This window comes from Delphinapterus leucas, chromosome 10 (assembly GCF_059928025.1).
Source record: "Delphinapterus leucas isolate spDelLeu-1000000601 "Yukka" chromosome 10, BTC_Dleu_Yukka2, whole genome shotgun sequence".
Lineage (NCBI taxonomy): Eukaryota > Metazoa > Chordata > Mammalia > Artiodactyla > Monodontidae > Delphinapterus > Delphinapterus leucas.
In genome coordinates, this window is record NC_143138.1 from 72,922,049 (window position 1) to 72,944,978 (window position 22,930).

Here is a 22,930-nt window from a genome sequence, read left to right on the forward strand (position 1 = left end):
AGCAGCATGTGGTCAGAGACGCACAAGGGAAGTGCTGGCCCTGATTCGAGCATAGAGAGGCTTCCTGTGGGATCTGGGTTGGAGAGAACAGGAGACATGGAAGCCCAGAGGTGGAAGAGCACAGGGCACCCTTCTGGAAGTCCATGGAGAGGGGCAGGTGGCGGGGAGAACAAGGCTGGAGGGGCCTTGGTGGCCAAGATGAGACACTAAACCTTTACCATTGAAAGTTTCAGGCAGAGCTGATGGGTGTGCACCAGCCGCTGAGTGAGGAATGGATGTAGTGGGTGAAAGTCTGCTGGACACAGCAAAGGCAACATGCATTTTTATTATTACTAGGGGCAAACTCCTCTATTTCCTCTGTTTTATAATTCAGGGTTTCTGGAAATTAGAACAGATCTGCAAGGATATGTGGACTAGAAACAAATCAATGTAATCCCACAAGGGTTTATATGCAGTGTACCATCCCCCCACCCCACTCATGCAACGGGGAGGGTGGGGAGGACTTGGTTATTGGGCTCAAGTTAGGAGACTGTTGGAGGAAGAGATGATACATCCAAAGGGAGTCCTTTCGTGGGGAGTGTAGAGGAAATAGGCAGGAAATGTGGGTCACTATCCATGGAGTTGGGAAACTGGTGGAGAGGCCAGAAGACACTGATGACCAGCCACCTTTTCTCCTTGAAACAGTTCATGAGCGCCCATTCTTGAATTCAGCTCCATCTCCCCTAACTCTGCAAGAGAGGGTAGAATAGGACCAGAGCTGTTACCTCACTGAGTCATCAATTGGGAAAGCTGAGGTGTCTACCGGGGGTCCCCACATGGATGAGGGAGTGATGAGCTATAACTGATGACAGGCAGAAAAGCCATGGTGAGGGGCTGGGACAAGGCACCAGGCAGCACAGTCGGCGAAAGCAATCTCTTGAGAAGGCACGACCAAGGGCAAGGACAGCAGCAATGGGCCATCGAGTGCCCACTGGGTACCTTTAACACTCGTTGTTGTGTAAGGTCATACATTTAAACCCCTCTGATGACATAATACCACTCGTATAACAATGCTGAGAGAAGTATAAAGAATAAGATAAAACCCAACCACAATCACACCACCCAGCCTTTCCCTTGTCATAAAATATTCTTCTACAGCATGATTGTTAAGAGCCGCCTGGTCTGTTGTATGAATGTGCTGTTGGTCTGTGGTATGAATGTGCCTCTTCTTATCATCAGTCCCAAATGGTACTTGGTTTGTTCCTCATTCCTCAGTATCAGAAATAATGCTTGGTGGTAAAAATCTATGCACAATTAACTTTGATGCACATTTCTGGTTATTTCCTAAAGAAAAAATGCTAGAAGTGGAATTACCGGAAGGGACATTAAACTCTTCTGCCCGTAGCAATGTACAGATGCCACCCCCCTCCTTTTTTTTTTTTTTTTTTTGCTTTTGCTTTTGCAAGGTGTGGAGCATCCATTTGATGAAGCAACACTATATCCTTCTTCCCCAGGGGATGGTGACACCTGTGAAAGGATTAAGGTGTTGATCTCATTTTTCAGACCTAAGCAATGCTCTGCTAGCAGCTAATAAAAGACTTCTTTGAAAGCAAGTCCTTTCTGCTCTCATAATCTGGGTTAGAAGAAAACCTGAGAGGCAAGGCTGAGAGTATAAAGGCTCCATCTGCTTTATCCTCACAACCACCCCATAAGGCAGGTGCATTTTTACCCCCATTTGACAGATGAGGAAACTGAGGACTGGGGAGATGAGGTGACTTGCCCCAGTGACTGATCAGTGGTAGGGCTGGGGTCCCAAGCTGGTTAAAGAAGTAGAATCCAAGTCCAACCTAGGTGGAAGGCTTAGGCAAGGGGCACAGCTTGCCCTCAAGGAGCAGTTGTACTAGTTGAGCAAGAGGGTCTGGCACATAATCACAGGAGCTGTTCCGTTAGGCATGTGCCAGTACCTGGACTAGGGTGGACAGTGGTCAAGGAAGATTTGACTGCAAAGGAGGGCTGGAGACCTAGAGTAGGAGAAGAAACAGGCAGAAGAAACAGCCTGGGGAAAATGACCCATGGCAGGACTACAGGAGTAAGGAATTTCAAATTCTGCTATGGCTATAGAGAAGAAAGACACACACAGAGAAAAGAGGTTGGCAAGGGGCTAGGTAATAACTTTGCGGTTTACCTCCAGGGCTATTGGCAGTTTCAAGCAGGGAGTGACAGCTGATCAAGTAGCCATCTCCTGTGAGGGTCACAGCCCATTGCCCTGCAGAACTGAGTACTCCAGGAGACAGGAGCTCCACTCCCATCACCTAGCCAATCTGCTACCTAGACCAGGGCTGAGGGAGACGTTTAGGGGATCACACTTTATAACTGTAAACTCTTAACCTGCCCCAGATGACCACATCCCCAAAGGCAGGGGTGCTCACTGTGTACTAGGCTCTGTGCCCAGAACTCTACTTGGCTTCACATTCAAGCCTCACATCAACCTGATTAGGTACTGAGATTACTTACTTCCCAGATGTGGAAACTAAGTCCTAATCAGGTCAAGTGACCCACTCAAGGTCACACAGAAAGTAGCCAACTGAGATCTAATTAATCTCAGACAACTGAGATTAAAGCCCTGCTTTAATCACAATGATTTAAAAAATCTTGCCAATAATAATGCACGTTTATACACACGTGTGCAGGATTTTCAAGTACATCAAACTTCAGGTACACTAACCAAAGGCATGACCTGCTTGTATTTGCATTCTGTCACGAGGCATGCTTTGGCCTTTCTTTGCTCTGAGTTCTCCCTGGCCTGGCCTTGCCTGGCCTGGTGGGAAACGTCTATGATTTGTCTGGAAGCTGACATCTGCCCACTCCCTGGAATGTTTCTGACCAGCAAGAGCAGGAAAGACCAGGAAGAGCCATCCTCATCCTGGAGGACCATTACTTTATCTCTGCCCCCCTCCAGCTTCTAAAACTTGGAAAATTCCCCTGAGCACGAATTGATAGTCAGTTAGAGAAACAATCCCTGCTTTTGTTCACATCCAGAGCAGGGCGTGGTCATCTGGCACAGGGACCTTGAAGCAGGAAGTTCAGAAAAATGTCTGTCTCTACAGGGGCTGAAAGATGACTAGGGAAAATAGAGCCTGGTAAATGGGACATCAGATGTGAGTACACAGTCAACTGTCACAGGCTCTGTACAGTCAACTATTAAGACGCCCAGGGTTCCTGCCTTTAATTTTGCTAGGAGGACCTCCCCCTCCCCAAGCCCCATCCCTTCCTCCCAAAACAGTCAGATGCAGACCCACCCTCTTCTCTTAGGGGAAAGAGATGATTTAACTTCGCACTTGACAAAATCCCTGGGCTGAAGCTCCCATCAACAGGGAAGTGTCTCCCACCCATATCCATATGGCCCCCAAATAGTCCAAGACCTGCTCTTCCACAAAATGAATAATAGCCACTATTTACCATGTGTCTAGCACTTGCCAAGCATGGCCATGGGTGCTTTATAGACCCCCCAGCTCATTTAAGCTCCACAATAACCCAATGTGGTGGGTATTGGTCCCATCTTACAGATGAAAAAACTGAGACTCAGAGCAATTAGGTGATTTGCCCACAGTTCCATACTTATAAAGAGGTGGAGTCAAGACGGCAAGGATCATGTATATCTTACTCATTACTGTGTCCCCAGTACACTCTTTAGGCTCTCAAATACAGTAAATATTGTCAAAGATTTTATCACCTATAAATGTGAAAGATGGTGTAAAACCCCTCCAGAAAAGAGGCCAGGGAGCCAAGCCCACTGATCTTGCATTATTTTTCCTTAATCTCAAAGACGAGATTTAAATTTTATATCATTGCAAAAGGCCTTACCCCATGTTTGTATCCCTCCCTCCCTCCATTGCATCCTCTATCTATCCTATTCTTGGACCACTTCTGATTCTGTTCCTGTAGACAGAAAGGACAGGGTATGCTGGGGGTAGGGGTAGAAAACAAATATTTATTAAGGACTCACTATGCCTAAGACAGTGAAGATATAATTTATGTCTCCCTCCTCATCCACCTCCTTAGCTTATCGCCTGTAGTCTCTTATTCAACTAAACCAAAATTAAAAATGTTTTCTAACTAAAGCCTGCAAGGGGAAGCTGGTCTTTGCTACCCCTAAAGTTTGCATTTCTAAAACAAAGTGAATAAAACCAGTGGTGAGGTCCCAGAAATGTTGGCAATTTTAAGAACCCTAAACAGCTGTAAAAATGGACTCTGCTTTCTAATACCATGGTAAAAATTAGGGCTTCTTGTGCTATCCAAAGAGGATTATTTTTCCCCACTAACAGAAAAGAGGAATTCACTTACTGCAGTATCTAATGAGATTCTTCCAATGGAGTCCTTTTAGATCCATCTGCTTAACCTCTAAACCAGATTTACTCTCAACATTTGGATTGAGGAGGAAACCAATTCACTGTAACTTGCTACTCAAGGTTCGTTCTTCTCCTTATACATTATGTTGAGAAACGGTACAGCCCATTGATTAGGAGTAAAGGATGATTCAATCAGACGTATGAATCCCAGTGCTGCTGACTTCTTCTCTGTGCCCTCGGCAAAGCTACCCAATTCTGGGCCTCAGAATCTCAAAAATGAGACCCCAAAGTTGATGTACACCAAGAATTTAACTTACAGAGCATTGGGCGCACAGGAGATGAGAGAACTTCTGTCGGAAGAATGAACAGGGACCTTCTTCTTTCTGAATGACAGGAAATTTGTGGCTCCCAAATTTCAGTGTCCATCAACTTCTTTTCAAATTTCAAATTTCTGCAAAGAAAGTCCATTGTTCTAAGAGTCAAATGTCTCCTTGAGGTAAGTATCCCTGTCCCTGCTCCAGACGCCACAGAGACAACAGGCACCTGCCCAATGGAGGGGGAGGTAAAGGGTCAAGGGCAGCAGGTTCACTTTCTCTAAAGTACAAGACAGACCAGCCACCCTGGCCTCCTCACCCTGCATAATCTCTCTCCTTCTCAGAAGGAGAGCCCACAGAAAATTGTGCTAGGAATCCCAGCTATTCAGGAAATAGGAAACATGATCTAGAAAAATGAGCCACCACAATCTTAAAACATTTTATTTGATTCAGAAATTCTACGGTACAAAAACATTTTACAAATGTCAGCTGTGGCCTACTATTTACAGAGTTATGTACAAATCAAGTAAGATGATAACATTTTCAATGTAAAAATATAGCATACTGCTACAGTCTGCCAGTCAGTGCTCACTACTCCACCAAACCTCACAAAAGAGAAACTTAAAGATGAAACAAAGACAATGGCAATAACCACTGTTCCACAGGCTTTCCCCCCAGAACATAGTAGCAGGGAGCTTCTGCAGTGAAAAACAAAACAAAACAAACCAACAGTGAAAACAGAAGTTACCTACTCTCTAAATGAATACATTTGGTTTTTACAAAAGTTTTTGCTCTCTCCAAACTCACTACATTTTTTTCTTAAGACAGAAAAAAGACGCTTGTTAAAAATAACATACGATTACACATTAGCATCATCCAATTGTAACTTTTCGTCTAATGACTGGAGCAGCCAACTTTGTCTATGTCACATACAAACAGAAGACAGCTTCTTTGAATCTTCTCAACTGAAATTGTCTTTGATAAATCATCACATATGCAGTCATAATGGTTTGCTTTTGTCAGACTTCTGCTTGTGCAAACCACAGTGCTTAGTCAGTTCAGAGCTATGGCTCCAGCCCTTTAGAAATGGAAAAGCTCTTTGAGGAGTCTGTGGTCCTCGCTGAATTTTGGAGAGGAGCTGAAGAGCAGGAGGGAAGACAACTGACCAGAATTCCCAAGAGGTCCTCACTCAACCTCTTAGCAAATTAGCCCTTAGCAACTGCTATTTCACCTGTGGCTAAACTGAAACCTGCACCAGTTAATAATACTGTGAGTCATGAATTAAAAGTAATGCCTAGAGATACATAAAAATAGAATCCAAAAGCGGAAGTGAGGGGTGGTTGCCACTCAGAAGGTAAGAGCTGGTCTTGAAGAGTATCTTGAAGAAGCTCAGGAATGACATCAGACACATCAGGAATAAGCACCAAGTGTTTAAACACAAGAGGGGAAAAAAACCCATATATGATAGAAGACTATTGCCAAGAAAAAAAATTGTGGTAATCAACTCACAAAATGAATTCAGGTGATATACCATTTTTTAAAAGTGCCTTTGTATTTTTAAGTAGTTAGAGAAGCAGGGTACATAAGAATGTCTCTGTTAATCCTCATCCTGAGCTTGGCCTTCACAAGGCACCAATGTGAATAAGGCACCACCTTCTATTTGGGCAACTAAACTGAGTGTGAAGCTGAGAAACAAAAGAGCAGTGAAAATTATTAAGCCCTTGGAAAACAAGAGCTGTGAGGAATGAGTAGGGGTGGGATTATTTATCACTGAAATAAAAACACCAGAGCGATGACTTCACTGTGGTTTTCAAATACACGGAAGGTGACCAGCTGTTCTTTTCCCACTACATGCTGAACAAAGAAAGGCTGGTTTGAATTTCTATAAGGAAGATGTACAAAGAACTATCTGATCAGCAGGGTAGGTTACAGACTCTCCTTCACTGAAAATCCAGAATCCCATCCACAGCCACATGTCTGAAATAATTCATGCACAGCCTGTCTGACACCAGGGGGGTACAGGCCAAATAATTCAAACTTTCTCTCACCCACAAAGCTCTGAAATCGGAATCAAAGCTATTGGCTTACAATCAGACTTCCTTTTATTTTCACCCTGACCCTGGAAAGGAGGTGACATAGTAAGGATGACCCAACACCCATAAGGACTCCTAACTGATATCTCCGTATACAGTTGCACACCTCCAAAACAGATCAATTCACAGATCATTTAAAACAGAAGACAAACCATACCTGGCTCTAGTGGACACTCAGGATTCCTTGCCCTACCTTCACAATGCCTGCTTTCCTTATTAGGTCTTGGCTTAAGCTCAGAATTACACATCATCTATAACAGTGATTAAGCCAAGAGCTAAAACTATAAATAAGGTCCTTCAGGTTGTGGAGTTTAAATGAAATTGCTCCAAGTGTCATATTTTTTAAATTGGGAGAACACAAATCTGATTTTGAAATAAACAACTGGCTTGTCTTTTTCTTAAGACATCATGAAGTGTGAAGAAGCAAATATATTCACAATCATATCAAATTTCTTTAGGGGAGCAATGGGTAGAAAAAGCAATCTAGATTCCAGCTGCATTTAGTAAGAGCATTTTCAGGTGGCACCAGACATCTGTAATTACCATGGATGCCTTTCTTTTCAAATCTTATAAGTAGAGAGGGCAAACTGAGAGCTACTGGGCCAAATCAGGTCCACCCATCTGTCCCGTTGGGCCTGAATTCGATTTAAAATTTTGTTTTTAATTTAGTTGTCAATACTAAAAAAGAATCAGAATCTTTCATGTAAACGTCCAGATTCTCAGGTTCTCTTGAAAAACGGGACAATCAGGAAACACTGCATGGTCACAACTGACTGGACTGGCTGCTCCCTGTAGGTGGGACAGAGGGTGTCCATTTGCCACAGTCCCCACTATGCCCTACTGTCTCTCTGACACCGAGAGAGCATGTCACTGCCATTTATCATCACCCCTTATTTATCATTACATTTGCTATAGTGGGGCCCCCTGAAGGAACAGCATCTGTTAAATAAGAGCAGCACTCTTTACCAACAATATAAAAAGAAGAGGCTAATAATCTTCTCATTGGCATTGTCCACCTCCCTCCAATAAAGACCCAAAGAGCCAAATTAGTGTTGAGGTGGTTGGGGACTGCAGGGTTTTCTCTCTTTAGGGAGGAAAGTGTGACATTTCTTCTCCGGGAATAAAACAGCCTTTTCCTTCCTTTGTCTCTTTTAAAGGAAAAGATACTCAACTCTGAAAAAAGGAAAAGTTCTGAAAATCACATAACCCCACAACTTTGGGGGGACAGTTTTCCTGTTTATTTGTGCTTAAATGAGGTAACCTGAGACCAGGGTGTTTTTTTTTAATGACACTAGTAGCTATAAAGTAGCACGACTAAACTTTGACAAACGTACATGAACTTAAATTACTATATATTGATTCCAACGATGTCATCATTGCCTAGGACATTTTTTGAACTTCTGATCTGGGACTGTCCTCAGTTATTAATAATATGTCAACCAAAAACTCTGTCTGATGACTTATTGCCCAATCTCATTTTGGGCTCAAAATACTATTACCTGGCTGGGTCACCCGCCTAAGTACCTGGGCCTGGACCTGAATGACTTCTCATTCTCTCCGGAGATCGATATGCCTCAAAGGCCCAGGGCTCAGCCCTCTAGAGGACTCCTGCCCCAGTATGACTGGGCTGGGCCCATCCAGGTAGTCCCTGTTGCTTGTAGCTGACCTGAGAGAAGAAGACACCTTTTCCTGGGCTTTCACCTCCCCGGTCACTCTTAGCAAAGCTGACTGTGTCAAATGCTAATGCGTCAGATGCGTCAGATGTGTAGGGCATTGGTGAGTTAAGATAAACAACTAGCTCCCTAACTTCAACTACCTGCACTGGTCTCCTGTACAGAGGACACCATCAGAGCCACAGAGCCTTTTACTCTCAGGATGAAGACGTTTCATTGAGATCATCCCTATATTCTAGTTCTTGTTTCCCCAATGTCTAAAAGCTTGTGACTTGGCAGAACCTTTATCTGAATTCTGTCCTATCATTTTCACTGTCCACTCCATTTGTGAGTCAAAAATGCAGCTCTGCTTAAAATAAATGTTTTACTCCCGGCATGAGATGGGAGGGTTAAAAAAAAAAAAGTGAAACTAATATGGCAAAACCAGGAAGTTGAACTTCTCAACTATTCAGAGTTGGGCATTCATACTGTCGTTTCAATACTTGGTAAAATAGAGTTTGATTCTGCTGAACATCACAATCATTCGTGTTTCAAAATAAGTACCCAAACCCTAAATCCAAACTAAAGCATCACCTCATTTTTGGACTATCACAATTTTCCCTTCTATTTTCATAATAAGTGAGCTTATTTACCAAGCTCGCTGCCCACGCTCATGGAGCCCAGTTGATGTTTCCTCTCCAGTCCTTCACACTGTCTCTGGGGCCACTTTCTCAGAGATGCCTCCTTTCATGTGCAAAGCTGGGTATCTATCCTAAGGCAGCACCTAATGGTTCCTTTGGGGCATGCACCATTTCTTGGCTTCAATAAGAAATCACTGTGAAAATGTTCCAAAGTGAATTTTCGTACATTAATAGGACTGACCAATCTCCTTCACAGAACATATGCCAACAATAGAATGGCAGGACAGTCACGTGTGGGCAGGAGCTCTGTGCTCATCTCAGATTCCACAGTGACAACATGGAACATCTCTTCTCCAACAAGATGCCTGGTTTTATGGGGGAGACAGTTCTGCAGCCCACTTGACCCTCCCTCAGAGCAGCTGCAGGAAACTTGATGCCAGAGAACAGACAAGCACGTTCTTCTCCCAAGAAGCTGCCAGCTGCCTTTACAGAGCAGGGAGTGTGGCATTTGCATCAAAGATAAACACAAACCTCTTCTTTCCATCAGGGGGGCAAACCTTCCCTTCCCCACCTGCTGGGCATGAGCCTGGAAGGAAAAGTCCTGCCCTCCCTACTTCCCACCCGGCCTTGGGATGTTTCTCAGTGTCCCCGCTTAACACTGGTCCTATTTGGTGAAGCAGTGAAAACCAGGGTCCCTGGTAGGGGTGCTGAGAAAACAGGGTGCCAAAATCCAGCAGCATCTATGAAAAAGGTGGAAAAAGACACTCACTCCCGCTCAAGGTCACGAGGAGGAGGAGGGAACAAGTCTTTTCCCTTTGGAAACAAAAATTCTGTACAGAAGTCATTCATAAAAACAGAACATTTACTTCTCCTTTTTAAAGCAAATTCTTTCCTCTTAAGTTCTCAGTACCTATTTTTGGCAGAATGGAGCACAAGATACATCTTTCATTGGGTAAGTACAACAAAAACAAAGTGAAACCTGATTCACAGGCTGGGCTGCGGGGGGAGTACTTTAAGATTCAAGAATTTAATGATTTCAGGTCCCATGTCTTCCAAAGATGATACTCAAAGAGCACACTCATCTTTGTAACAATCCCTTCCTTTTCACCTTCTTAAAAAGAGGTTTGGGGCTTCCCTGGTGGCACAGTGGTTGAGAGTCCACCTGCCGATGCAGGGGACACGGGTTCGTGCCCCGGTCCGGGAAGATCCCACATGCCACGGAGCGGCTGGGCCCGTGAGCCATGGCCGCTGAGCCTGTGCGTCCAGAGCCTGTGCTCCACAACAGGAGAGGCCACAACAGTGAGAGGCCCACGTACCACAAAAAAAAAAAAAAAAAAGAGGTTTGTCATTAGTCAAAACAAGTTCAGCAGATTAAGTGACTACCACCTCCACCTACTGCCGTATGTCAGTGGATTCTGATCCTTAACATTCCGGACACAGCTTTAGACCAGAGGCCAACCAAAGCAAAAATTACAACTTCCAGTAATACAGCCCAGTTGGGTATCAGTCTCTTAAAAATAAACTTCCAGGCACCAACATCTGAGATTCAGCACAGTAAATATAACCACGGGAAACCTCACAGGGAGATCTGGCCCCTCCATGATGCCTATTCAGATCAAGATGTGGCCCTGGTGCCTTCTGCACATTGACCAACCCATCTCAGAAAGAATGGTCTACATGGTCAGCCTGGCCCTGCGGCTCCCTCCTCAGCCAGATATGCTACCTGCTAATACATAAAAACTCATTTTTATGAAAGGTGATTGAATATTCAGTCACCTTCTTGACCTTTGACTCAGAGCTTTTTTAACACCCATGGCATTGTAAATGGTACCATAAATTCCACGTCAAAAATGGAAAAGATCATCTGTAACAACATGGATTCCAGAGAGACTGGCACTTGATTTCCATGGCTGTAGTGGCATCAAAAGTGCTTTTTCCACAAAGCATTTCAAATCAAAGTAGCCAGTAGTGAATAGGCAAAGTTTGCACAGATAAATTAAGTCTGAACAATCAGTATGGGTATTTTCCTGTTTCTCTTTACATGTTTCCTCCCTACCTCTCAGAACTGGCTCTAATTCAGTCTGACCCAACATGGCAAGCTGCTGTCAGACATAATGGACATGCCTTTCAGAGCTCCACATGGTTTCAGAAAACTGGAGACTGCCAATATACCTGGTAGAGAAGAGAGGCAAGGACAGCAAGTACTGGCCAGGATTTCACTCTGAATATCCTTGTAAGAGACCTCAGCTCCAAGTGGGCCACACACCCAGAGAGACGAGCTGGGGAACCAGAGAGAGGCGGCAGCTAAAGTGGCAATGCTTAGACCCTTCGTTTTGTTACAAAGGAGCAACCGTGTGGAGTTCACCAGTGTAGCTGCAGCAACCAGGTTCTGCTTTGCATGCCCCAGAGGCGAGGAGCTTGGAAGGAAGGGCGGGAGGGTCCTCCTCACCTAAGAAAAGAAGAGAGGGCAGAACCACACGTCATTGCACTTCAGTGGGCTGGACACTCAGGCCAGAACGAAGCTGGATCTGGGTTTGAACCACTCACTCTGTACAAGCGAGGCAGGCATCCCTGTCAGCTCAAGACTGCGCATTCTCATCCTGCTAACAGGTTCTAGTTCCCTTAGCTGAGGATCCAGGGTTTGCATGCATGACTCCAACTAGTCATAGGCACAGTAAGAGTAGCTCCAGACAGCATCCTGCAAGGGTTCCCTGGGGAAGCAGGCCCTCCTACCTGGAGTCTGCGCTGAGCTAGAATGGAGAGAATACTGTGCCCTGTGAACTCCAGGTTCAATACATGTGGCTTTAAAGACTTGGGAAGGTGGGGGGTGGTGAACATCACAAGTCCCAACAAAGATACAGGTCCACAGACCCTCATCTGACACCCTTGGGGACCAATGTGTTTGGTTTGGTTTGGTTTTACAGTATTTTTTTTTAAGTCTTTATTGAATTTGTTACAATATTGCTTCTGTTTTATGTTTTGGTTTTCTTGGCCACGAGGCATGTGGGATCTTAGCTCCCTGACCAGAGACCTAACCAGCACCCCCTGCATTGGAAGGTGAAGTCTTACCCACTAGACCACCAGGGAAGTCCCGGGCCCAGTGTGTTTCGGCATTCAGATGTTTTCACAGTTTAGAAAGGCGACATAATGAACATACTGTATATTACATAAGATGGTACCAGGCAGCTCACCATAATTTATCAACAGTATTTCTGCAGCTCACACGTGAACATTCCCATTACCTGGCATCAGTAGAGACTATGCATGGAGTTTTGTTACTTCCCATCGGGCTGCCGAATAAATTTGCACCGAAATTAGCAAAAAGCTTTCCTGGATTTTGGACTCATGGGGCAAGGCCGTGGCCTGCATCAGTAACGCGACCCACCGACCCTCCCGGCTCCGCGCGCCTTACCCAGGCCTGATGAGGACGACATGCTCTCCGTCAGCGAAGACGTCTCCGTCTGGTCCGTGGAGAGCCCTTCCATCAGGGGCAGGGACAATTCGGACGAAGGCACGGACGAGTCGTAGATGCCCGAGTCCCGTGGCATGTCCGAGGGGCCGGCAGCTTTCACCGCGTGCAGCAGGGGCCGCAGGACCGCGCTGGCGCCCGGAACGGGCCCAGCCTCCGCGTCTTCGTCCGGAGCGAACTGCGGGCCCTCAGAGTGCGGGTCGGCCGGCGCCCCGGAGCCAGCGGCCTCGGCCTTGAGACAGAAGTCGCTCTCCGGCCCTGGCTTGCACAGGACTTCGTTTAAAACCAAGCCTGAGTCAAACTTCTTCAGAACCGGTTCCCGGTAGCGGAGTGGGGGGATATGGAAGGGAACAAACTGCTTCTCAAACCAGTCAGGCTCCTCGTCGATAAACTGGTGCATGTTGCAAATGGCGACGTATAGGGAGCGGCCCGATTTGCTCCGGAAGTAGTTCCTCCTGCTAATGCGTCCGGGGTGCAGCCCCGGCTCCTGGGGGCTGAGGTCCTGGGAATGCAGGTGGGAGCAGAGCTGGGGAAGGTGGTCCATGAGTTTGTACTTGGTGCTCAGGTCCAGGACACCGGGAACGTCTCCCTCGCAGGAATAATCGAAGTAGACGGCGATGAACTTGCTGAGCGCCGTGGATGAGCTCTGCTTGGCTTGGCGGAGCTTCTCAGCGATGGTAGACACCGCCACCAGGAAGAGCTCCCCTTTCCCCGAGCCTCGGGCACCTCCTTTGTGCTTGTAGTTCTTCTTGTCTACGAAGTATTTCATGCCTTTGGAACACACCACGATGATGAACTGGGACTCGTGGATCTTCTGGATGACCCATTCTCTCTGCCCTTCTCTGCAGAGGCTGAAGTCTTCCCACAAGTCCAGAGTGACCTGGAAAGTGAGCAGAGAACCTCACTCACCTATACAGCTTAGAGAGTCGAGTGACAAGAATGGGAATGTTACGAGAAGGGCACATCATCTGCCCCAAATCATTACTAGCACTGCTATATGCAGGCTTCGGGTTGCCCAGTTCCAAGGAACAGCTAACACTCCATGGGCGACCGTCACACACAGGCCCTCTGTATCATGCTCTCATTTTAGCATAATGTGGGATCGTTACCACTCCCACCCTACAAGTGAAAAGACAGAAGCACAGAGCGTCTAGCAACCCACCGAAGTTACATATCACATGTGGGGCCTTCAACTGACTTAAAGTGTGATAGGGGGCATGGAATACAGAGGCAGTGGGGGTGGGTCTATCTGATGAGAGAGGCTGCCTGGATCGGGGGCAGATCCTGGAGAGAGAACTGGAAGGTGGTGATAGATGGGTGTGGGTGAGGGATCTCAAAGTGGGCTGGGTTCAGGTTTGGATGCCAGAGTCACCCGCCCAGGCTGACTCAATGACAGAGTGTGACTGACAAAGAGGACCTCCCTGGCCTCTCACACAGCCCTGGGGTCAGCCTGCTGTTTACCAGGTGATCAGTGCATGGAGAGGAAGATGATGAGCTGCCATAACATGGCCATTCTGGTTCACTCACTTGGAGTGACCGGCTCCACCACTTCTCAGCAGTCTACAGGGCCACATCCCTACGAGGCCCCTACGAGGCCTTTAACCCCAAGGGGAGGTCTCATAGGGAGTCTGGGGTGGGGCACTGACAAAGAAAAGAACATAAGGTATGCGTGGCCCCTCAGAGGGCTTCACCTTCTCAGACCATCTTCATCTGATTCTGCTGAAAATGTCTCGGAAATTATATCAGCCTCTTTCCTTCCGTAGTTCAGAAATTAACTCTCAGTGCCTATGCCTAAACGTGGCAGCCACAGTCCCTTATGTGGAAGGGGGCTCTGAAATGACTTTGCCTTCCTCTTTTGCTCTAAAGTGTTACCAAGGGAAGAAAGCCCCCAACATCGCTCCAGTTGCTGAAAATAATACTGAATTGTCTTACATTTTCCTTAATTCTCACTAACATTACGCATTCTGAAAGCTAACTGGGAATATATACCAAGCACTTTAAAAATGTTCCTATCTGACCCAGCAATTCCATTTCCAGGTATCCACCACTGGAATGGGGCAAAATTGAAATAATGAGATGTTTAACAGTTTGAAAAAACTCAAATATGATGAATCATTAATACGGATCAAGAGTCTGTTTAAAGCTGCTGTTTACAGAGAACTGCTAAGAGTGTAAAAAGTTACTGAGTGAAGAGACAGAAAAAAATAATTCTAATCCATCCAAAATCCAAAACTATATGTACGAGTTCATCTATGCAGAAAAAGACTGGAAGGAAATACAGCAGTTTTAACTGTGGTTCCTCTATTCTCCAGGTTAAGATTACCATCCATTTTGAAATTTGTCATCCTTTTCTAGTTTCCAAATTTTCTATTACACTCATAACTGGAAGGCTTCCCCCCGCCCCCGAGCCTAGTCACTTACAAAGTAGAGCAGAAGGGTTGTCAGTATCTGAAGACTGTGTGCCATCTGCGGGTCCGCACCAGTTTTTCAGTACACAGGCTGATCTGCCAACGTCTAGACCTTCATATATTAGGAAACCCGGCCAGCCTTGTAAACATGCTTAACTGACACTAGGGGACAGCCTCACCATGTGGAGAGAGTCTAAGAAACCCACCAGTCCTCAGTTTCAAAGCACAAATAACTTCCAATCACACAATTATTGTACAATCCTTGCATTTGTAAGAAACAGTGTGCCTTCCATGAGAGCTTCAAACTTCACTCTAAAACGAACACTATGACATTATAGAAAAGCTACATATTAACAGCTGAACTCAAGAGAACAGGCAAGAAACCAGAGGAGACCATTTGAGTACTTAACATATTATTGTTTTCCCTTATTAGCCAAGCTCCCCCCCCCAAAACTGTCTAAACTCGCCTCTTTACTTGTCATTCTCTCTTTGACCCTCCAGTGCTCTCCAGGATGTCTTGAGTGGCCTCCTCCCACCGGCCCCATTGCACGCTCCCAGGGCAGCTGCCATTTCCTCCACCATCCTGTCCCCCATTCCCCTGAGGTCTTTTTAATGCTTAAAACACTTCCTGCCAGGTGGGGGCCACTCAAGGCTTTTGAGCAGGAGTATGTCAGGGTTAGAACTAAGTGTCAACAAACATTTAGTCCTGGTGATGGGTAGGCCAGGCTGAAAGAAGAGTGCAAGGCTGACCCTAGTTTGGAAGCTAGGCATTTAGCACATGTGCCGCCCAGAAAAAAAGACTTTAGATTCCTCACCTCACAGCCACAGAAGTCCTGGAGGAAGTAGGCAAAACACTGGACGACGTTCATGTGATTCTGGCCATCTTTACTGGAATAGCAGAGGAAGACCTTGGGCCGTGGCCGGAGCCTCTCCCTGGGAAGTGCCGTGATGTACGTGGAGGACTCAGAACTCTCTTCATCTAAATGTGAATATATATTTTCTAAAGTGGAAAAGAAGATAGGGTTGGCGCCCACGAGCAAAGCTCTGTCCTGTTCCCTAAGACTCGGGACCTAAAATGCTGTCTTCAAGAAACAACAGTCACCATGTCACCTAGAGCACTCCCAGCTCCCTAATTCCACCAGCCCCTTGGGTCCCCTCTGGGAATGGGACAGCTAGTTTCTGCAGTGGAGCCAAAAATGGACAAAATTTGTTCTTCACCTGAAACTGACCTCGGACAAGCCCAGAGCACTGCAGCACCACCCCACCCTCTTGCAACTGAGTGCGCCTACTAGGTCCCTAAGCATCAGCAGAGGGGGCCTTCTTCAAAACAAAAAAACTTTCATTGAAGGGTTTGTGTTTTTTGTACAAATTACAAAGGTTAAAGTCCATAAATCTTAAGAGTACACCTCAATAACTTTTATCTAAGAATACACCTGTGTAACCACCACTCAGATTAAGATATATTTCTAAGTTCCCCAGAAGCTGCTCTCCCGACGTCAGACTTTTATTAAGTGATAAAGCCCTACCTCTTCCCTTACTCACACCTTTAGTCTTCCTTTATGCTCTTGAATTTACCATCCGGAGTTTGAGAAGAGAAGTATGCCTGTCCTTTTAGTGGCTCCTGAAGTTAAAAGTCAAATTTTTTAATTCTGGGAACTATAGCAGCCAGGGAACTCAGTCCAGGAGCTGTGTGGCTTCCCAGCCGCCTGCCTGGAGGGACCAAGTGCTCCCGGTCTCCCTCTGTTGGCCCTAGACCTGCCAATATGGGAAGAACACACCACACAAAGATATACCTTGCTGCTTCTTGCGGCACATCACCGTGAACAGCGTCGCAAATGCCGATATGACAACCAGCGGCACAGTGATGGCAACAGCTCTGATGGGCCCAGCCCATTGGGAATACACTGGGAAATTTCAAAGGGAAGGCTTTTAGACTTAAGCAGTATAACAGGTTCAAAGAGAAACAATTTTTTTTCATTTTTAAACATAAGCCACATAACAGGTTCTAAGACTCCTTGACCACTTTTCTCTAGTACCAATTTGGTGATTATAAAAGTATTCATTTTAAAAGACTGTAGAAGACAATTCAGTAGTTAGAGTCTGCTGAGACAATAAATACCTTTGAGTGAGAATTTGCCTAGGGAAATCTCCCCTCCCACCACTTTTCTTCTGAGGACAATTGACTATTTATTTGGTCCCAGCAACACACACAACACCCTGGCTTTGATCTTCTGGGCATCAACATTAGGGTGGAAGGAAAGTCAGATTTGATGGAACATCATTTAAGAGTGAGGAGCTCAAGTGTTTTCTTTTTGTAAACCATGAAGTACAGAAAGTATCGAATACCTTGGTCCACTCTGTAGTCCAGAGGCAGCATTTCCAACAAACAAACAAAATCTTACCTGGTTTTAAGGCATAATGCATCACTTTTCTTGTCATATTAGTGTCATCCACCAGCTGCAAAACAGAGGATGCTGTATTACTTTTTTTAAGTGATAGCATCTCAACAGATTTCATTCATGCTTCCATCTGTGGGCAGTGGGGCGAGGGAGAGGAGAGCTGCTGCGGCCTGTGATCATTTTCAAGCTGAGATTAGATATTAACAGTCAGATTCATCTCTATATAAACCAACCAATACTAATATATATAGGATGGATAAACAACAAGGTCCTACTATATAGCACAGGGAACTACATTCAATATCCTGTGATAAACCGTAATGAAAAAGAATATGAAAAAGAATATAGGGACTTCCCTGGTGGTCCAGTGGTTAAGACTCCATCTTCCAAGGCAGGGGATGACGGTTCAATCCCTGGTCGGGGAAGTAAGACCCCACATGCCGCAGGGCAACTAAGCCCACAACTACTGAGCCTGCACACCTCAACTAGAGAGCCCGCGTGCCGCAACTACAGGGCCCACGCGCTTTGGAGCCTGCGCTCTGGAGCCCATGAGAGACGCTCACATGCCACAATGAAAGATCCCACATGCCGCAACTAAGACCCAACTCAGCCAATAAGTAAGTAAGTAAATAAATAAATAAATAAGTAAATAAGAATATATAGGGAATTCCCTGGCGGTCCAGTGTTTGGGGCTCCATGCTTCCACTGCAGGGGGCGTGGGTTCAATCCCTGGTCAGGGAACTAAGATCCCACACGCCATGCAGCATAGCCAAAAAAATTTTTTTAATTAAAAAAAAAGAATATATATATTTATAACTGAGTCACTTTGCTGTACAACAAAAATTAACACAATATTGTAAATCAACTATACTTCAATAAAATTTAAAAAGAATAAAAATAATAGGGCTTTCTTGAGTTGTACGTACCTCAATTATATAATCCCCAGGAGATACATTTTGAAGGAGGCAGCTGGTTGTCTCTGTATTTTGCTCCTGCAAAGAAACAAATAACACTTTAAAACTTTCTTCTTAGATAAAGGTCATTGGGACCCCTCTCTTCTGTCCTAGAACTGAAGGAGCCTTGCCACCAGTTTCAGTCATGTTTTCAGAAGATGTCAGTTGGAACAGAAAGCAACTGTGCTTATCTGCCAGGGTATCTGAACTTCATTTTGATAAAAGGCCCAGGAAAGCCTGGGACCCCTGTCATATTCTATGCTTGGCTGGTGGTGCCCTGAGCAGCAATTTTTTATTTGAAGACAAAGAAACCAATTAGGATACATTTTACTTAATAAAAGGATGGGGAAAGAAACTACACTTCCATGTTTGTGCATATTTTATTTGCTATAATTTTAACTTGAGCTGAAGGTAAGTGACAGAGGTGAGAGCCAGCAGGAAAACAGAACTCGACACACAGGAGCACATCTACTTCTGCCACTATGACCAAAAACCTCTCTTGGTGCTCTCATGGGGTAATCTAGCAGTCTTGTGAGCTTCCACGAAACATTTCACACACACACACCCCCGCGACCACCTCTAGTTTAAGAACTTGGTTTACTGAATTTCTACTTCACCTTGGACTCTGTGTAAAATCACTAGCCACTGACATGCTAGTGGCTTGGCTCCTAGATGTGTTTTTTTTCACCTACTAGCTGTGAAGCCTTCAGCAGTAGTCCAGGTGACCTCCCTGGGCCACAGGTTCCCCAGCTCTAAAGTGGGGATAACAGCAGCCTTTGTTCCATTGAGCTGTAAGGATTCAATGACCACAAAGCTTGGTAACTGGCACACAGTGAGCACCTGATTCATGCTTAAAATATGGAAGAACAGGGACTTCCCTGATGGTGCAGCAGATAAGACTCCACGCTCCCAGTGCAGGGGGCCCGGGTTCGATCCCTAGTCAGGGAACTAGATCCTGCATGCTAAAACTAAGAGCTGGCACAGCCATATAAATAAATATTAAAAATTAAAATATAGAATAGACCACAACTACTTCATTGTTTCAGTTCCTTGGTAATACTTTATCTGCTACATCTCCACTGGGACAGCTACGGTAGAGATAACTAGGGAGTGAGGGATGGCTCAGGACGGCCCTGAGACGCACCCAGTGATAACATTCTGGAGTGTCCACCAACTGCTCAGAATCCACAAAGCCTAATGTTCACATTGAACCACCCAAATTCCAGGGCCCCAGGGGTCATTTAAAAACACAGAGTATTCCTTTATGCACACCTAGCAGCTCACCTGTTTACAGGTCTTTCGCTTGAAGGGTCCTTCATGCTTGAGCTTATAATGAAGATAGAAGAAACGGAAGCCAAAGGCATGGGGTGCGTGGTCGAAGGACACCTGCATGTCTGAACCGTGCTGGGTGATGTTGAGGTTCCGAGGCTTCCAGACTGGGAGGAGGAAGGACCAGAGTGAGCATCCCGAGGCTGCCCCGACACCACTAGAGACTTGACAGACAAGGACAGCTATACTTACAGGGTTTACAGGCCAGGTTGTCCGGCTGCAATAGCAGGTCACAGGCTATTAAGAAAGATGCATATTTTTAGTTTTAGCACAGTTTGACATTTTCCTCATCCAACAATTCAATACAATATAAATATATGGCACTGGGTATTGCTGGAAAGAATGTAAAATGCATCAACTGCATCAACTCAACAATGATTTTCAGTATAGCCCAGTTGTATCTTACGAAAATTTGAATTGTACAATATAAAAGTATTAATGCAGTTCACTTTATGCCACATAAATGGAAACAATATTAAAGTCAGCCAGATTTTAAAAGCTTCTTAAAGGCCACAGCCAAAGGCAGCGAGACCTATGTTCATGCTTCTGCCCCATGGGGGCTCTCTTTTAACTGCAGACAGAAATAATGCCAGGCCCTGCCCCACTGTAGACTGTTGAGGCACAAGAGAACTTTAGAGTGATGCTGATAATTTATCTTGAGGTTATTTTAACCTTAGCTAGCACTCTAACTTTTGATGGAATCTTTTTGATGGAATCTAAAAATGACATCCAGGCATCTACTAAGTAGTATCAACAGTACTGAAAACCAGGCAGCAAAGGCAGTAGCTTTGAAATAGGATTTAAATGCGATAAAAACACAAGAGAGGCGCTATATGCCATGTTGCTAACCCAGGGAGAACCCTCTGGAAAATGATCTTACAATGCCAAGAAAATCAAAGGCAGCATCAAGGTCACAATGCACTGAAATGGTGATAAATGCACCACCTGCCTCACCCCAAAATAGACATTGATTCCAATGAGGAAAATTAAATCTTAAAGTAGGCGAGTTTTGATTTAAGCAAGCTTTCCATAAACACATTCTTGGAATCCTCTATCTGGTTGTTATGTGTAAGGCATCGAAAGATGCTGTAAAACGTACATGGTCTCCGCCCTATGGAATCTTATTTTAATTAAGAAAATGAAATCAACTGTTATGAAATGACTTTGCTGCATAGAAAACAACCACAGTTTAAAAAAAAAGAAAAGAAAAGAAGGAAACAACCAGAGTAAGAATTCTGCAAAGGGAAGCACGGATGTAGGCTGGCGTTGAGAACAAAAACATCACAGAGGGATGAGGACGGCAAGCAGGCCACATAGGAGGGGGTGTCAGATTGGACAACCATCCAAGGCCTGGAAAGACGGACCAAGAAGGCAAGAGGGAAACACTGGGGCCCAGAATGCCTGGGCACCAAATTCATCAGCAATTCAGGCTGATGAAAGGCACACCACACTGTGTGCAGAACAGATGGAAAGGGAGAGCCCGACAGAGAAGGGAATCCAGCATGGTTGGCTTGAGAGTGTGTACTCCAGAGTCAGGCTCCTTGGGGTTCAAATCCCAGCTCCCAACAGGCCCTTTAACCTCTCTATGTGTGATTCCACATCTAATAAGTGGGGATGGTAAGATTAAGTTCTTTGGAGGGTTGTTATGGAGGTAAACTGCATTAATATTTGGAAAATATTTAGAACAGAGCATTAGTATTTGGAAAGCATTTATTTAACATACATGTTAAATAAATAAACTTTCTAGAACGAGGTAACCTCAGGGATACTGCTTAATTTTCTTAATCTAATCCTGAAAATGACAGGCAATCACTCACAGAGGCCACCCTCCTGATGACAGGTACACGATAGAATCATTTCATGCTCTACCCTTTACCTTGAAATCAACTTATACTTTGTATTCCGGTTTTTTTTTTTAATCAAAGTATTTTAATACATGGCTGCCTTACAGCACCTTCAAAAAAATCAACCACCATGTCTACTCCAGAACAAGCCAGGAATGGGTGTCTCTGGTTAGATGCACACTGCCTGTGCCAAATCTTAATTCTAAAAGTTGCTTTTCTGAATGCTTTTTCTCTTCCCCATGCTAGTTTCATACTAGTATTTCATGTGCTCTTGAACACATCTTGTCGAAAAGTCATTAAAAGCAGAAGAAATGTCTCCCCACAGGAAACAGGCAGGCAAGACCATACTCACTGCGGGTTCTGAAGAAGAAAGGGTGATAATTGCTTTCATTTTTAATGGAAGGAAAAGGGACAATCTTTACAAAGTAATCTGTTTCAAATTTCATATTCAGGAAAGGTTGAGATTCCACTCCCTAAAAGGGAACAAAAATACATGTGATGTCACGGAGAAATCACCCACCCCTCCACCTACATGCAAGAGCTCCGGTCTGCCCTGATGGTCACGCAGACACAGTTCTAGGGCTGGGGGACGTGTTGCGGGGGGGAAGGAGGAAGTCCAGAAAGTTTCCTTTCTGGACCAAGTTTAGGTTTGGACCCCTAACTGAAAAGGAAGATGGGCACCGCTGTCTGTTCTTTGGCAATGAAGCTGTGGCACAAAGTTGGTGGGGAGGAGCCTACATCCACTCCTGAGGGCTCAAAGCCACCTTCCAGGACTGCTGCTCCAGCCTGTAACCTGAGAGGTGTGTTTGTTTACCACCAAGAGGTGCTGGAGGGTTTCTGGGAGTGCAGAGCAGGATCGCCCACCTTGGCAGGTGGGGTGGACCCCACAGCCCCTTCTCCTCCAGTTTCACAGGCTTTCAATGGACCATTCAGCCCCCGGAACAATGGTGTGTCTTCAGGAGCACATTCCCCGCGTGTGACTTACAGCTCGTTTGAAGCTACTGTTGAGCTGCTTCGGGTCCTTTAGAATCAGTTGTTGGCACTGTCTTCCCTCTGACTTCAGCTCCTCCAGTATTACCCGAAATCCTTTTAGGAATTCGATGCCTAAGCAAAGCAGAATGCTTTTATTAAAAGTGGACCTAATTACTTCTGAACGCACTTTCCTTCCTCCAAGATTACCATCCTCTCCACCTACACAACAGAGTTAAAGGAATTCTAACTCTAGCCGGAATATCTGAGTTTACAGAAAGGAAAAATAAATACCCTGCATTCCTCTGGTACAGGCCAGGTGATTTGCTCTTTCCCACCATTACTAATTAATAAATCTCTCATCCAGCCAGCCAGTGCACAAACGCCCATTGCCTCTATAGGGTTCATATATTTAGACTCAAGTCACAACTGATCATAAAGTCTGCAGTGGAATATATAATTTCTAGGTCATTAAACAAGGTGTATTCAGCTGATGATCATTCCCAACGCTGACCTGGGACTCCCCCCAAA

General features: G+C 45.2%; 1 protein-coding gene across 1 annotated transcript in view; it reads right to left on the reverse strand.

Moving 5' to 3' along the window:
* Positions 1 to 5,065: 5,065 nt before the first annotated feature.
* Positions 5,066 to 22,930, reverse strand: part of IL17RD (interleukin 17 receptor D) — a 67,373-nt gene continuing 49,508 nt past the window's right edge. The window contains exons 4-13 of the mRNA XM_022572817.2: positions 22,416 to 22,534; positions 21,783 to 21,903; positions 19,779 to 19,823; positions 19,542 to 19,693; positions 18,231 to 18,296; positions 17,308 to 17,362; positions 16,699 to 16,809; positions 15,721 to 15,905; positions 12,441 to 13,377; positions 5,066 to 11,477 (exon numbers count right to left, since the gene is read on the reverse strand). Coding sequence (XP_022428525.1) covers positions 11,365 to 11,477; positions 12,441 to 13,377; positions 15,721 to 15,905; positions 16,699 to 16,809; positions 17,308 to 17,362; positions 18,231 to 18,296; positions 19,542 to 19,693; positions 19,779 to 19,823; positions 21,783 to 21,903; positions 22,416 to 22,534 — 1,904 coding nt within the window. The 3' untranslated portion in view covers positions 5,066 to 11,364. The remainder of the gene's footprint in view (positions 11,478 to 12,440; positions 13,378 to 15,720; positions 15,906 to 16,698; positions 16,810 to 17,307; positions 17,363 to 18,230; positions 18,297 to 19,541; positions 19,694 to 19,778; positions 19,824 to 21,782; positions 21,904 to 22,415; positions 22,535 to 22,930) is intronic.